This window comes from Myxocyprinus asiaticus, chromosome 13, assembly GCF_019703515.2.
Source record: "Myxocyprinus asiaticus isolate MX2 ecotype Aquarium Trade chromosome 13, UBuf_Myxa_2, whole genome shotgun sequence".
NCBI classification, from domain to species: domain Eukaryota; kingdom Metazoa; phylum Chordata; class Actinopteri; order Cypriniformes; family Catostomidae; genus Myxocyprinus; species Myxocyprinus asiaticus.
The window spans coordinates 46290603-46308473 of NC_059356.1; the positions used below are offsets into that span (position 1 = coordinate 46290603).

Here is a 17871-nt window from a genome sequence, read left to right on the forward strand (position 1 = left end):
TCACATGACCAGCCGAAAACTACTCGCTTAATCTCAGTAACCGTCATGTTATTGGACACTTTCACTCTTGGATTAAATTAATCATGGCTGATTGTGAATAGTGAATTTCTATTATGGCATCTGTAACTTAAAACTATTGATTTTGAATTATGCTGCATCCACACCACTAGGTGTCACTGTAAGTTTAACGCAAAACGTTACCGAGTGCACCTTTAACACAGAACAGTAAGCACTGCAATAAATAAAAAAAGGGAAAAGGGAGGGAAAAGGCCACAATATCAAAAAAATAATAGATGTGATTTTTAAAAATATTTTAAAATATATAAATACAATTATTTTAAATACAATTAGATAAAATAAAAATAAATAACAGAAATGGCCAATTAGAAAGAAAAAAATTAGTTTAAAAGTAACAATAATTGTAATTTTGGCAGAACTTTGGTTGCAGTGGAACATTTTTGCAGGAGATAATGTTTTATACTGCATTGTAGAGCATACTGTGCATACTGTATTGTATGATGCACTCAGTAATTTTTTTCCCCATCCCAAAAGTTTTACACCTAAAGGAATTAATTGTAATTTTGAAACATATGTATAAAATCATGACCACTCAGATGAGACTCTAATCATATCAGTAACCTTATAAAAGCTGTTTTATTCTACATGGGGCAGGGGCGCCCTCATGGGGGCTGCCATTTTTTGTTGCACTCATATTATATCCCACTGTCTATTGCATTACGTTTAATGCTGGGAGTAATTCACTGATGTCAATCTTACCTTCAATTTCACTAGCCCCTCCACTCTACTTTCATCGGAGAATGGCCAGGCTGTGCAAGAACGTTCTTAACCCCAGTGCCCATGCGCGTCTCTCGCACATGCGCAGTCGTGTTCGTGTCTGCCGCTGTGGCTGTGGTAAAGATGGCGTGTTCCGCGGCTCGCAGCTCCGCACGCTGGATCACAGTGGCCGCGTCCTCCTGCCACACACGAGCCTGTCCAGCCCTCATCTCCTGCCCGAATGGAGCCTACAGGAGCTTCTCAAAGCTGTCAGGCCGGCCGATGTGGACGTCAGGCGGCATGATTGGAGGGAGAGACGGGACTGCGGTGACATTGAGAGGCATGACAGGTGCGTTGTACACTGAACCAGGCCTGAAGAGCATTACACTGCATACAAACTACAAACTCTGTCCTTCAAACACCATGTGCATGAATCTGGTCTGAGTTAATCCGTATAGATCTCTCTTACTCTTTTGGCTAGAGATGATTTAAGAATGTGCATTTGTTTGCAAAATGGTTAGAAAGAAAGCAGTCAGTGCATGCCAGTGGTACATCAGTGCATGCCAATGGTACATCAATGCATGTGATCAAGAACTAGCTAATCAATACTGAATGATAAGCAGTGATGTCATCTAATGGGAAATTGCCAGAAACTTCTTTGACCTTGTTGTAGCTCAGCTGAGAGTGTCAACAGTGTATATGAGCCTATTAAGTTAAGTTATACTTTAGTTTGTAAGTGTTTTTCTGAACAAAAAGTCTGCAGCTGCTTTCAGTGTGTCCCAGTGTTCATTGGACAGTGGTTCATTCTTTTGGGGTATTTTATTTTAGCATTATAAAGTTCTCTTTGCATCTAAATTGGCAATTTGACATGTCTGAAAATGTTTATACTTGACCTCAAATTTACCATAGTATAGTTTAGTGGATTTGTTGTAAGACCATAGTAACTACTACAGGTGAAACCGTGTATGACGGCTCCTTACCATGGTAAGATGCAACAATGGTTTCACTAATCATTAAATATGCCATGGTGCTACCATTGTTTTTGGACATGTATGATGGTAATACCATGATATACTTGGACATACCTTGGCGTACCATGTAAATAAAATGGCACATTAATATTGTAATCTTTCAGTACCATTGTTTACATCAAAGTACCATGGCATTGCCGTTTAAAACCGTCAATGTACCATGGTACCGCCACAGCACATTTTTGTCAGGGTCTTTTAAACAAACTATGGTATTTATTATGAAAAGTTGTAGTGTAAACGGCAAACGCATTTAGAAACGTATGTACTTTAAAAGCATCTTTCATTTAAAAAAAATGTATGACGTTGTTACGTTTATTATCTTTTTTTTTTCTGCTGAGCAGTACAGCGATTAAACTGAGGAAGAAAATGCATGAGATGAAAAAATGCATAAATGAATATCAAAAGTCAGCAATTAAATTAACCTAAAATACAAACACAAATAAAACAGACATTTTAATTATCAAAATAACGTTACATATCAAAAAGTATCAGTAAAAAGTTAAATATTAATAATTATTAAATATCAATAATTAGCATGGGGCCTCGGTAGCTCAGCGAGTACTGACTCTGACTATCACCCCTGGAGTCGCGAGTTTGAATCCAGGGTGTGCTGAGTGATTCAGCACACCCTGGAGAGACTGGTGAGACTTGTCCTCCGCCACCCGATTGAGGTGAGTAACTACGAGGACCTACTAAGTAGTGGGAATTGGGCATTCCAAATTGGGAAGAAAAGGAGATAAAATAAAAATCAATAATTATCAAATAATCAATTTTATATCCATTGCAATGGTAGTTCCAAAAAAAATTCTTTATTGTACCTTACATTTTTTTATTATGTTGGCTTGATGAAGCCATCATACTGTTATTCTATGAACTTGGATTAGGGTTTTTTCAAAATCTCTAAAATGAGACCAAAATTTCCAACACTAACACCCTGTCTACAACGGGTGCATCCGTGGACATGACGCAACGACTTGAGGCTGTCTACACTGGACGCGCCGACATGAACATTCTAAACCGTTAATTCGTATTGTTGGCAGCAGTAGCGCCAGCACATGTAGCGCAAAATAGAATGGGACATCCGTTTACTGTCGGCGTGACACGCTGCAGCGGACACTTCTAGTGTAGACACCATCATTGATTATAATGGGTTCTATTGCTTTTGGCACGATGCGACGCGCGCGCTTGTCCGGTATAGACAGTGTGTAACTCCTCCTAGAGCTTTCAAGCTAAATCCACGAAATTCAGCACAGACCTTATGACTGTTACACAGTATTCAAACCAGACACGATGCCGCGACACGCGATATAAGGTATCTTTTCCATGTTAATCAGAGTTTTTGTCCTAACCAGCCGCGACACATGACGAGCGACAGGGCTTTCTATTTTTGGAATGGATTCTGTTTCTGTGACGTCGTACCAGGCAGCGTAGTCAACAAATGGGTCTTGAATTATTCTTATTGCAGCGGACACGACTCAGCGACTTGAGGCTGTCTACACTGGATGCACCGACATGAACGATCTAAACCGTTTATTTGTGTTGTTGGCAGCAGTAGCACCAGCGCCTGCAATGCAAAATAGAATGGGACATCCATTTACTGTCGGTGTGTCGTGTCCATGGATGCATCTGGTGTAGACAGGGTGTTAGTGTTAGAAATTTTGGTCTTGTTTTAGAGATTTTTAAAGCCGGCATCTCATAAGCAGGCTCAGAACAACTTAATTTTTGGCCGAGGGTGTCACACACCTACTGAATGTTGTGCTTGAGGTCTCGTTCTCTTTAGCCGGAGCTTTGTCACACACAAACACACACACACCGGTTCAGAATGGTAGTGGGGTGACATCCCGGCTCAACTTTCTCTCCGCTTCCCTGTTATTGGAGATCGGCAAAATAACAACAGGTGTACTGCGTGAACATAAACAATTGGAACATACTGAAGAAGGATCCAATTCATAAAGTAACTTTTCCCTTGTGTATGTGTGTGATTGTGTCTTTATCCCCTCGGGGCATGCCGTTGAAAGCGTTATGGTGCTTTGGTGAGAAAATGAGTTGCGCTCAATAAACACACTGTACAATGTCGGTGATTGCTCTGATTTCTAAATTTTTTTGTCAATAATCCTCATTTTAGTGTATGAATATCGCGGTGTCGCGTTGTGTCTGATGTGGACAGGCAGATGGCTTGTCGCTGAAATCTTATCGCATCGCATTTAGTTGGGACGAGGCGTTATAGTGTTCTTTGTCTTTTCTAACTTATTTGACTTGCGGTGTTCGCACAGTGGACGATGAAAAATCCCATAGGCTTACATTGATGGAATGTTCAAATGGGCCAACAGAATGCTCATTAATTCAAACTCCAATTGTCAAAAAATTCAAATGTAAACAAACCTACACAAGCCTTTGATCTGCTTTAAGTTGCTCTCTCTCTCTCTCTCTCTCTCTCTAGCTAGCTGTAATGTTTGTATAACCATCGAACTTAAAACTTTTAAAATTAGTTTAATCTTTTAAACTTTCAGGCAAGGTTTTGTCAAACCAACATCAAAGTTTGTCTTGACAAACTTTACCTATCTTTAAAAATTGTACCTGAAGTTATTAATAATTTTGAAATGCCATAGTTACTACAGTCAGTGTTACTATAGTAAAACCATGGTATATTTCAAAAAGGGGAAAATAGTTTGTAATGATTGTGATTAAAAGAAATTGAATAACTATATGTGGACAGGTATGGGCCCATCTCACATCATCTGTAAGCTGTCGTTCCACACCAGTACTCCTGTTAATAAACAAGACTTCTACCAGATTCTGGGAGTTCCTCGCACAGCCACACAGAAGGAAATTAAGAAAGCTTATTACCAGGCAAGACACCATACAGTAGACTATCTGATACTGTAACACTTTACATTAGATTCTTTGGATATCTGTGTGACCTTTAACTTCTTACATTTTATTTTGTCTTCCCATTCAGATGGCAAAGAAATATCATCCAGACACTAACAAAGAGGACCCACAAGCCAAGGAGAAGTTTGCACAGCTAGCAGAGGCCTACGAGGTTTAAAAATGTTCTCTATGAAAGCATATCGGTGTGGACAGTAGGGCTGCAACTAACGATTATTTTGATAATCGACTAATCTAACGATTATTACAACGATTATTCGACTATTCGGGCGATTATTCCAACGATTAATCATTAGCTCTTAAATGATTATACAGCTTGTGCCCCGACTTAAAAGGATATATTAAATGTGCTTATTAACAATGAGGACAAAATCATGTTTTTAAATATCTCTAAATGACATTCACTGAATTAAAGGAAAAAATACGTTTTATCAAGTTTAATCCTGTAAAACTTAACTGCAAAAAATCCTATTGTTATCAAATGTTTTTGTCTTGTTTTCCATTTAAAATTGTCTAAAAATCCTTAAAACAAGATACATTTACTTGAGAAGCAACATATAAGATATTTAGACTTGCTTTAAGAGAATGTATCTTAAATATAAGTGTATTTTGTATTTAAGTGTATTCTTTCACTTGGTTATACTTCTGCACTTCTGTTCTATTCATGATCTGTTCTCTAAAAGCAAGTTTAAATATCTTATATGCTGCTTCTCAGGTGAATGCATCTTTTTGTAAATTTAAGGACTTTTAAAGACACTCAACATGCGAGTTTTGCTTAAGCGAAAGGGCAGCTCCGTCTCCGCTTTATTTCACGAGAGAGCTTCTGTATTTACTTATTTTGTATTTTTATATAATTTCCTCATACTTTGCGATCTACATCACCTGAAGCTGTTTGGAAAGTTTGGAGTGCGTCTGGACAGTGAGCTGGACAGTTCTTTCTCTCCTCAATCAGGTGCAAGCTGCGGTGCTCCCCTTGCGTACCATCATTAGTTTAATATAATCGCGTTACTTTAAATGACATCAAAAGACTAATCGACAACTAAAATTGTTGTCGACGTTGTCGATAACACCAACTAATCATTTCAGCCATAGTGGACAGCCATATTGAGTTTCCACTGAAAGTACCCAATCACAATATCATTCGTTGTCTTAAGGTGCTCAGCGATGAGGTGAAGAGGAAGCAGTACGACACGTACGGTTCTGCCGGGTTTGACGCGGGTCAGGCTGGGGCCGGTCATCAGCACTACTGGAGCGGAGGAGCGAGCATTGACCCAGAGGAGCTTTTCCGCAAGATCTTTGGAGAGTTTTCTGGAGCGCAAGGCTTCGGGGATTTTAACGCCATCTTCGATCAACCGCAAGAGGTCAGATATATATAAAATAAAGTGCTCTCTTCTTTAAATCTCCTTCGAGTGAACGGAAACATTTATAATCCAATATTACCCTGATGACAATGCAATATAATATATAATAAAATAGTATAAAGATGTTTGCAAGGACATATTGTTTACGTACTACTAGCACAAATGTCACGAAGCCTGTCAAGAATACATTTTTGTTACTGTAATGTGTCTGATGTTTTACTTTGGAAATATCTTGTAATTCAGATTTCAGTTGTAATTCTCATGACGGTTAACAGTATTTTTTTCCAGTAATACTGAAATAATATTTTGAATATACTATATATAATATCATGTACTAAAATAATCTTAAAATCTACATAAAGGCAGTATAACAAATAATACATAGATGTATACTGTATTTACTAATTTTTTTATAAATATTATTTCTCTTATGTAATATAAGCTATAACAGTTATTTTTTCAGTAGTATAATATGTCTTAAAATTAAATAAATTTATTTTTCTCAAATTATCATATTTACATATATATATATATATACACACACACACACACACACACACACAGTTGAAGTCAGAAGTTTACATACACCAGCCAAATACATTTAAACGCTATATGTGTGTATGTATATATGAGTGTGTTTATATATAATATATGTGTGTGTGTGTGTGTATGTATGTATGTATGTATGTATGTGTGTGTATATATATATATATATATATATATATATATATATATATATATATACATATATATATATATATATATACATACATACACACACACACATATACACACACATACATATAGTCCTGGAAAAAATTGAGACCACTGTAAAATGATCAATTTCTCTGTATTTACTATTTATAGGTATGTGTTTGAGTAAAAACATTTTTTTGTTTTATTCTATAAACTTCTGACAACATTTCTCCCAAATTCCAAATAAAAATATTGTCATTTAGAGCATTTATTTGCAGAAAATGACAACTGGTCAAAATAACAAAAAAGATGCAGTGTTTTCATACCTCGAATAATGCAAAGAAAACAAGTTCATATTCATTTTTAAACAACACAATACTAATGTTTTAACTCTAGGAAGAGTTCAGAAATCAATATTTGGTAGAATAACCCTGATTTTCAACCACAGCTTTCATGTGTCTTTGCATGCTCCCTAATAGTCTTTCACATTGATGTTGGGTGACTTTATGCCACTCCTAGCACAAAAATTCAAGCAGCTCGGCTTTGTTTGATGGCTTGTGGCCATCCATCTTCCTCTTGATCACATTCCAGAGGTTTTCAGTGGGGTTCAGGTCTGGAGATTGGGCTGGCCATGACAGGGTCTTGATCTGGTGCTCCTCCATCCACACATTGATTGGCTGTGTGGCATGGAGCATTATCCTGCTGGAAAAAACAATCCTCAGAGTTGGGAACATTGTCGCAGGATAACCTTGTACGTGGTTTGATTAATGCATCCTTCACAAAGACAAATCTGCCCGATTCCAGCTTTGCTGAAGCACCCCTAGGTCATCACCAATCCTCCACCAAATTTCACAGTGGATGCAAGAACCTTTGACTTGTAAGCCTCTCCAGGTCTTCATCTAACCATTAGATGACCAGGTGTTGGGGTACTAATCTCAGTACCTCATTAAGTAGAATGAGGTGTGCTTGTGTTTGAATTCAACAGACATTGGAATGGCATGGCTGCCATACATGATGAGATGCTGATTTAAGAAAAATTTGGAGTGGTCTCTTAAATTTTTCCAGAGCTGTATATACACTCGCCGGCCACTTTAATATGTGCAACTGTACATCTACTTATTCATGCAAATATCTAATCAGCCAATCCTGTGGCAGCAGTGTAATGTATCATGCAGATATGGGTCAGGAGCTTCAGTTAATGTTCGCATCAACCGGGGCCTGGGTTGCTCAGCGAGTATTGATGCTGACTACCACTCCTGGAGTCGCGAGTTCGAATCCAGGGTGTGCTGAGTGACTCCAGCCAGGTCTGCTAAGCAACCGAAATTGGCCCAGTTGCTAGGGAGGGTAGAGTCACACGGGGTAATCTCCTTGTGGTTGCGATTAGTGGTTCTTGCTCTCAATGGGGCGCGTGGTAAGTTGTGCGTGGATCGCTGAGAGTAGCATGAGTCTCCACATGATGCGAGTCTCCGCGGTGTCATGCACAATGAGACACTTGATAAGATGTGCGGATTGACTGTCTCAGAAGCGGAGGCAACTGTGACTTGTCCTCCGCCACCTGGATTGTGGTGAGTAACCACGCCACCACGAGGACCTACTAAGTAGTGGGAATTGGACATTCCAAATTTGGAGAAAAGGGGATAAAAAAAATAAAAAAATAAATACAAATGTTCACATCAACCATCAGAATGGGGGGAAAAAATGTGATCTTAGTGATTTGGACCGTGGCATGATTGTTGGTGCCAGACGGGCTGGTTTGAGTATTTCTGTAACTGCTGATGTCCTGGGATTTTCACACACAACCATCATTCATTGTGCATTCAGAGACTATACATTTACTTACTCTGCTGTCAAGCTTTTACATCTACTTTTATAAATTGTGCTTTTAACAGTATGTTATGGAGTTGACGTTCGCTCAGGCTGCCAAAGGTGTGAATAAGGAAATTATGGTGAACATCGAGGGCACCTGCCAGCGCTGTGACGGCAGAGGACACGAGCCGGGATCTAAAGTCCAGCATTGCGGCAACTGCAACGGGACGGGCATGGTGAGCAACGATCTTCGAAACACATTGACAACATATGGACAATATATATGTGTCCATTTAAAGCTCAAAATGAGTGCAATATCTGTCCCTGTAGGAGACCATGAACACGGGGCCGTTTGTGATGCGCTCTCCTTGTCGGCGCTGTGGTGGTCGGGGTTCGGTCATTACCTCGCCCTGTACAGTGTGTCGAGGGACAGGTCAGACCAAACAAAGGAGGACCGTCACAGTGCCGGTACCTGCGGGTGAGTTATCGGGGTTAAATTAGTAAAATTTCACACATTTTGAATCATGAATGGATTGAGTGTTGAAGATCTACTGTTGCCAGACTGTGGGGTGTTTTTGCAGGTATTGAGGACGGACAGACGGTCAGAATGCCGGTGGGGAAGAAAGAGATCTTCATTACATTCAGAGTGAGTATATCACATCGGGTTTGAGGAATTCAGTAGTATATATATTCATATTCTATTCCTCGCTGTACTTTGTGTTAATCATCTGTGTTTGTCTCTCAGGTCCAGAAGAGTCCGATCTTCAGAAGAGACGGTGCTGATATCCATTCTGACGTCATGATTTCTGTAGCTCAGGCCATACTGGGCGGCACGGTCCGAGCGCAAGGATTATACGAGACTGTCAACCTTTCTGTGAGACATTTAAATATTATCATGCAGTTATGCCAGTTCACCAATTTCATTTCATCTGACCCCAGTTGAAATCTCCCGTAGATCCCAGCTGGAATCCAGTCCGACCAGAGGATCCGGTTGTCCGGGAAAGGAATCCCGCGGGTCAGCGGCTACGGTTACGGCGACCACTACGTCCACGTCAAGATCAAAATTCCCAAGTAATGCACTTTAATTTTAAGCAGGCCCAGACTAAATTTCAGAATCTGAATTTAGGGGGAAATCTGTGAACCAGATTCTAATGTAGTTCTTGACTATTTTTGCATCAAGGCCCAGATTTTACTTTGGAAATCAAGTGTAATGGTGCAGATTGCGTTGCAGTAACCAAACCTAACATGAGCTTTCACTGCTGTCCAGGATGTTGACAGACAGACAGCGAGCGCTCTTGATGAGCTATGCAGAGGACGAAACAGACGTGGAGGGAACCGTCAGTGGGGTGACCAGCACCACTGCAGGTAATGACATCACTGTCACTGTATCTACTGTAGCAAACCGTTTGTGTTCCAAACAATCACTTTGATGTATTGGGTTGTACATATCACTTATCTTTTTCATTTTCATAAAATTATATAGCAATTAGGGTTGCTCTGATACCAAAATTTCTGGTACCTCGGTATCGATACTAAATCAGTACTTCGGCAACAAATAAATAGCCTCAGATTACTGATGAAGTCACACTTAATTATGAGAACAGCGTAATGTCTTTCAGTTGCAAATACTGCATTTTCCATTTTTAATTTTTCTGGATTCCATATTTTATGTTTTTAATTAAATGTTATCATCAAACAAAGTGTCTAAACAAATGAATACGTAAAGCTTTAATCAAATAAAAATATAATAATTTTCACACAAAGAAAATACAGTAGCAATTGTTTTTTGGTCAAATAAAATGCTGCACAACAGAGCTTCACAGTTTAAATGAAAACATACATGAACAATTTTTTGCAGCATTTTGCTGAAACAAAAGCATTTGATTTGAAAGGTTTATGGCCACATCCACACTAATACATTTTCATTTGAAATTGCATTCATTTCGATACGTTTACGCCTCTCGTCCACACTGGAATGACGTTTTTCTCCACTGAAAACAAAGACTTTCGAAAGTTAGGAAACTGGAAATGGAGGTTTCAAACTTAAACAGATTAGTGTGTCCTAAATCATTGCATCTATAACAAACTTCAACGTACGACGTTATTGTTCTGTAACATTGTAACGTTTGATATTTGAATGTGATTTTGACATCACAAGTAGAGGTAGACTGATATCGGTTTTACCGAACAATCGGTGCCGATAGTTGTTTTTTGGAACTATTACTTATTAGGGATGCACCGATCCGATTACTGGATCGGTACCGGCTCCGATACTGACGTTTTTACAGTCAGTCTCCAAAAGTGACATAAGAACCATAAAAGCACAATTTAAATAGTCCATATGACTCGTGTATTTTATTCAAAGCCACTTGAAGGCATGCAAAAGCTTTGCGTATCGCAAAAGGCTGTGTTTAATAAGTAAATACACAGTATAGTATGCATGCGCAGCGCGTTAGTGAATGGTGCAGCTCTGTTGACATGCATACATAGCACGCTCATGCTGGTGATGCACTTGTGGCTATTTTTGCTCTCAGAGCGATGCACAGTATGTGACCGCTACACACGTACAACATCTCAGATGTAGATGCTCAATAGTTCGGTTTGCTGATAATATGCATTTAGAACGGCACCGGAGGAGCATTTCACATGAGTAAACGCAAATAACCTATCGGTTATCTGCAAAAATCTATGCCAATTGTTGCAGATAGTTTATTATTATTATTATTAATTTGAGGCATATTATTAATGGATTATTATTATTAATAATTTGGGGCATATTATTAATGGGGGGGCATCTAAATCTTTTATCATTGACAATATTCATCCAACTTTATGCAGTATCTTGTGAATAATAATAAACCTCATTCCTCATTGAACCTCATCTGGTGAAACATATGTATACAAAGCGTTTATTTTAATTTGGGGGGGGGGGGATATATAAAAAGCATAACTTGGTAAATACTTGAATGTATGGAGCATTGTAACTGAGCTAAGTCTCCGTTGTTTCAAAATAAAAGTCCCTTTTATGTTTTGGGCTTGTTTTTAGTTAAAAGACCCATTTTAGGCACCAAATCTTAATTTTTCATGGTTATTATTGGGATTTTGGATGAACAATAAACTACATCTGGGACTTTATTAACTCTTGTAACACCTGTGTCTGTGCCCGTCATTGTAAGGAAAATATACAAAAAAAATTTAACATTCTGCAAATGTATTAATCGGTTATCGCATTTTCCACTACCTTATGTATCGATTAGGGATGCAAATTAAGAAATGTTAGTAATCGACAATCGTTAACGTTAATGAATGAAAATCGATTAATCATTAAAAATTACAATAATAAACTGAAAGTGGTGAACAGCTTGAAACAAAAATAAGACATATATTTTTCTTCAAATAAAGCTGATTTATACAAAGTTTGATTTTTGACTGACCAACCGTTCTAATGCAACATTGAAAACATCAACATTGCATCGGAGAAAAATTTCCATACTGTAGAAGCAAATGTGAAAACATGAAACGGAGTTAGTATGTGTATGTAGCCTACTGTTTGAAAATCATTTAAATAAGTACACTTAAGAAATGTGAGTATTCATATTTTAATCTTTATATAGTTTGTTCAGTGTATTTTTAATACATTTAAGTTGTGTTTAGTATGTATTTGTGAATTGTTAAATTACTGTTAATGTAAAATTGTTAATAATAACTTGTATAGAAGATACTGATTCGAGTTGATTAAAAATTTCACATTGTAGATCAAGGAATATTTCAGACCTCACATTTTTATTTAAAATGAAGTCAAATAGCACACTTTGATACTCGACACAATAATCGATCATCGATTATTCATTAACATCCCTAGTATTGGTATCGTCAAAATCCACTATCGATCGACCTGTGCTTTATTAGTCTTACCAAATGCTGTGTTGTGCTTTTTCTTTTAATTCTGGTCTTGAAATGTGAAAAGGCCAACAGACACTGCAGTCTTGATATCTGGTGACCCAATGTAATGAAAAATATCCTGTGACTTGTTCTACTGGACTACATCTGGAATCTCTGTCTTTTTTTTTTATGCTATTGCTTTACATTTTTTCTCCCCTTCACTTAGTTATTTTATATCTGTCAAAAAGACAATAAGCATTTGAAATTGAGTAAAATATTCGGTTAATGCAACTTCTAGTAGCAATCCTTTGTCCTAGTGGGGCTGACACACTCAATACATGTCCCTGTCCAGGAGAGGGTAATAAACAGACTGAGACAGGGCAGAACAGGGAGACGGGGGCTTTTTCTCGACTATCCTGATTCAAACGAGCCCAAACACAACATAAGTAGATCTTGAAATATTCATCAGAGAGTGTACATGGAAAGACAATGCACAAAAGGGTGCTCAACACACGTGTGTGTAAACACACATCTGCATATGTGCTCATCTAAGGGCTGAGATGCTCCTGAACACTTAATATTTCTGTATTTTGTAGTCTAATCCATTAATTTCCAATGGCCGGTCATTTTTGACCGGGAACACAACAAGTGTTACAAAGTGAAATAAAACCAAAAATCATGACCACATTCAGTTGATGGTACTTTGAAGATCATTGATTCATTTTTGTGTTTGTTTTTCTTTACAGGTAAAAGATCCACTGGAAATTGAAAGACTTAGCCTTGCTAGTGTAGATTCCGGTTAACTGCCTGAAGACTAAGTGAACATACAGACAGGACAACAAGAGAAGGAACAGAGACTTCTGCTGTGGATGAGTGATGTGTCGAGCTCACCCCCTCAGAAACTAAATGTGGATGTGAACTAAACTATGAGGAGATCTTATTATTGACTTGATTCCAGAGGAATACGAACCATATGAACTACAATATATCTTTGGTCCATTTGTAACGTTAAAAGTTATTACTAGTTATAATTTTTTTGTTATGATTTAGAAATACAGATTCTGATTCTTGAACAGAAGATTCCCAGATCGTACACGTACATCTCCGAGATGTCTGTATTAGATCTTTTCATCTGGAAAGCATCACAATCTAATCAACATCTGCTAAACATCTTAAAAAGATCAGATTTACAAACATTCTAAATCATAAACATCTCTAAGACATCTGCTGAATGTCTTATTGACATTGTTTATGATTAAGAAAGTGTCTAAATCTGATCTTTTTAAAACGTTTAGCAGATGTAATTGGATTGTGATGCTTTCCAGATGAAAAGATCTAAAACAGACATCTCGGAGATGTACGTGTGCTATCAGGGATCCCTTTGAATTCTTTATGGCCATTTCAGTAGGTGCTAACATGTATGAGCAGAAAGTGTCTCTGTTGTCATGAGTGCCTATAGATTACTGCTAATAATGCAGATATCTAGGGCCAGCTAATACTTGCTTCTTTTTATGTTAGTTCTTGATCTACCGTCAGCCCGTACCACTTCTTTTCCAAACCTGTGATCATGCTACATGCATTCAATGCAAAACAGCACTCTTACCATTACATTAAATCAGTCTGCCTCATTAGCACTGTACATAGACAGCCGTTGATATTAAAACTCTTTTAATATGTTATTGTAGAAAGTACATATTCAATAATGAATAAAATGATTTGTGTGACCATTGTAAATGACTGTGATTTTTGGCAGAGGTGTATAGTAATGAAGTACAAATCCTGATAGCACAAGTACATCACCCAGACATCTATTTGATGTGTGTTTACATCTGGAAGAGGTATTTTTAAGGTTGTTTGCTCATCTGCAATATGTCTATAAGACATTCAGCAGACGTCTGTGGAGTTTTTGTAAATCTGATCTTTTTAAGATGTTTAGCAGATGTTAATTACCCAGGTAGCACATGTACATCTCCGAGATGTCTGTTTTAGATATTTTCATCAGGAAAGCATCATAATCTAATTAACATCTGCTAAACATCTTAAAAAGATCAGATTTACAAACATTCTAAATCATAAACATCTCAAAGACATCTGCTGAATGATTTATTGATTTCCAAGAGGGAACGTCTTATTGATGAATTGCAGCCCTGATAGCAAACGTACATCACCCACAGTGTGTGTGTTTATATATGGATGACTTATTTTTTAGGATGTTTGCTCCTCTGCAATATGTCTACAAGACATTCAGTAGATGTCTTTTGAGACGTTTATGATTTAGAATGTTTGTAAATCTTATCTTTTTAAGATGTTTAGCAGATGTTGATTAGATTTTGATGCTTTCCAGATGAAAAGATCTAAAACAGACATCTCAAAGATGTACATGTGCTATCTGGATGGTGAGCAAATAACATAAAAACATGTCTTCTAGATGTAAACGAGAGATGTGTGTGTGTGCTCTCTGGATCGTGACTGTACTTGATGTATATTTCTATTTATGTTGAAGTCATTAAAACCCATTTAACCACTCCACAGATATAATATTAGCAAACTATAGTTCATCTGTACAAACAATAGTACGAAGTATAGACACCTTGGGACCATGCAGCCATCATACCGCTCAGGAAGGAGACGCATTCTGTCTCCTAGAGATGAATGTAGTTTGGTGCAAAAAGTGCAAATCAATCCCAGAACAACAGCAAAGGACCTTGTGAAGATGCTGGAGGAAACAGGTAGACAAGTATCTATATCCACAGTAAAACGAGTCCTATATCGATATAACCTGAAAGGCTGCTCAGCAAGGAAGAAGCCACTGCTCCAAAACCACCATAAAAAAGCCAGACTACAGTTTGCAAGTGCACATGGGGACAAAGATCTTACTTTTTGGAGAAATGTCCTCTGGTCTATTGAAACAAAAATTGAAGTGTTTGGCCATAATGACCATAGTTATGTTTGGAGGAAAAAGGGTGAGGCTTATAAGCCGAAGAACACCATCCCAACCGTGAAGCATGGGGGTGGCAGCATCATGTTGTGGGGGTGCTTTGCAGCTGGAGGGACTGGTGCACTTCACAAAAAAGATGGCATCATGAGGAAGGAAAATTATGTGGATAAATTAAAGCAACATCTCAAGACATCAGCCAGGAAGTTAAAGCTCGGTCACAAATGGGTCTTCCAAATGGACAATGACCCCAAGCATACCTCCGAAGTTGTGGCAAAATGGTTTAAGGACAACAAAGTCAAGTTATTGGAGTGGCGATCACAAAGCCCTGACCTCAATCCGATAGAAAATTTGTGGGCAGAACTGAAAAAGCGTGTGCGAGCAAGGAGGCCTACAAACCTGACTCAGATACACCAGTTCTGTCTGGAGGAATGGGCCAAAATTCCAGCAACTTACTGTTAGAAGCTTGTGGAAGGCTTCCCAAAACATTTGACCCAAGTACAAACAATTTAAAGGCAATGCTACTAAATACTAACAAAGTGTATTTAAACTTCTGACCCACTGGGAATGTGATGAAAGAAATAAAAGCTGAAATAAATAATTCTCTCTACTATTATTCTGACATTTCACATTCTTAAAATAAAGTAGCGATCCTAAATTACCTAAGACAGGGAATGTTTTCTATGATTAAATGTCAGGAATTGTGAAAAACTGAGTTTAAATGTATTTGGCTAAGGTGTATGTAAACTTCTGACTTCAACTGCATAAATATTTCTGTTGACTTTTACTTCACAACATTTTGAATAGAAAATAATTTTATTTGATACATTTCTCTAGAGGCTTTAGTTACTTTAGCAACTGAACACTGCAAAAAAAAAAAATAGCACATCTGCAAATGTCAACTGCATGCGGATCGGTGATAGTGATGACTGATGCTAATTAATCGTGTAATTTTTTGATCAGTTTGATTCCTTTGAATATGTCAATTCGGTTCAGAGAATCGTGAATCGACTCGCCAATCTGAATCAGTCATGAGAAGAACCCCGGACAAGGCATGCTGTATTATTGGCTAGAAATTAATTGATGCATTTTTGTCTTAGAAACATTATGAATGTGTTAAATACTGATAAATTTATATTTGATAAGATTTGCTTAAGAATCCCAACTTTCCTTGAGAACTGTTCATGTGTGTAGTATTTAACCGTTCAAAAGTCATTAAAATCTGTTTACCATTTAGGCTACATTTAACCGTGATATTTTGTGTATGAATAAATAATGACCAGATGCACTCATGATATTGTCTAACAATACATTTTCAAAATCCATTTAACCTGAAATGATTAATTTAACAACTTAAAGCCATTTACTTGTACTTTTGATACTAAAGTACATTTAATATCAGTTACTGTAATGAGTATTTTTCTCATAAACCACTCTAATCTTTACATTTACTTTAGTATGACCATTTTTATACAACACTTACTGGATTTTGAATTAATTGAGTGTGATGAAAATAATGCATTTCAGCAGAAGAAAAAATTACACACACTGAATGTAGCCAGTTATAAATTTATTACTCCTAATTAAAGTGACAGCGGTTTTAAATGAACCTGAACTGAAAATGGACCTAGTGAGGTGAACAGACATAGGCTGTCTGGAATGAAATTCTAGCATACTGCTTATTGCATACTAGATTTTAAAAAGAGCATGATATGATAAACATTTCAAAGAGCAAAAAACAAAAAAACAAACTATCAAATCAGCAAATATCAGGATGTTCTGCCACTGGGACTAAGTTTTAAAATGACTTTAATACCATGGAGAATGTTTCAAAATTAACTAAAGGAAAAACACCTTACATCAAAATCACTCAATTTCTCTTTAAGTTTAGAAAACTTTTAAGTTTTCAGTAACTTCAAAACAAGCTCCCACATGAATATGACCTGCATAACACTCTAACAAATCCAGTTGCAAAACACTTTAAATATATTGCCATCTGTTAAATGTGACCTGTTTTAATACAGTAATCAGTCATGTCGGATTCTACATCGCAAGTAACATTTCCTTTGGTTCAAAATTTCAAGGCATGAACGTACAGTACAAATTCCAGATCTGGTTCTACATGGGACATTTTTAAGGAACATTGTTCATCACTATAATGAAGTGATTGTTTTAGTTCTTATATAAAACTATATTGAAATCATAGATCGATTTCTGAAACACTCCACATACACTGAAATCAGTGCACCCTTTCCGGCCATCTAAGAAAAATACTTTTAGTTAAAAGAAGTGTACTAAAATACACAAGCCTCAGTAAATAAGGCCAGACACACAAGGTCCTAATGCATCATCTCACAGTGCTTTGGAGAACATTGCGCATGCTGTGGTGTTAGGCGTTACACTTGGTTGACTATCCTAAATTCTAGCTATAGTATCTAGTAAATATACACAGCCCAAAAAAAAAACGAGACAAACATACTAATTAAATATATAAAAT

At 37.3% G+C, this 17871-nt stretch overlaps 1 protein-coding gene across 1 annotated transcript; it reads left to right on the forward strand.

The window, feature by feature from the left end:
- The first annotated feature begins 896 nt into the window (after positions 1 to 896).
- dnaja3a (DnaJ heat shock protein family (Hsp40) member A3a) lies at positions 897 to 14163 on the forward strand. The gene is made up of 11 exons (XM_051715128.1): positions 897 to 1123; positions 4522 to 4655; positions 4765 to 4848; positions 5849 to 6055; positions 8641 to 8793; positions 8888 to 9035; positions 9139 to 9203; positions 9303 to 9431; positions 9513 to 9628; positions 9825 to 9922; positions 13186 to 14163. The coding sequence occupies exons 1-11, from the start codon at positions 919 to 921 to the stop codon at positions 13206 to 13208; spliced, it is 1362 nt and encodes a 453-aa protein (XP_051571088.1). The 5' UTR covers positions 897 to 918; the 3' UTR covers positions 13209 to 14163.
- Positions 14164 to 17871: the final 3708 nt, after the last annotated feature.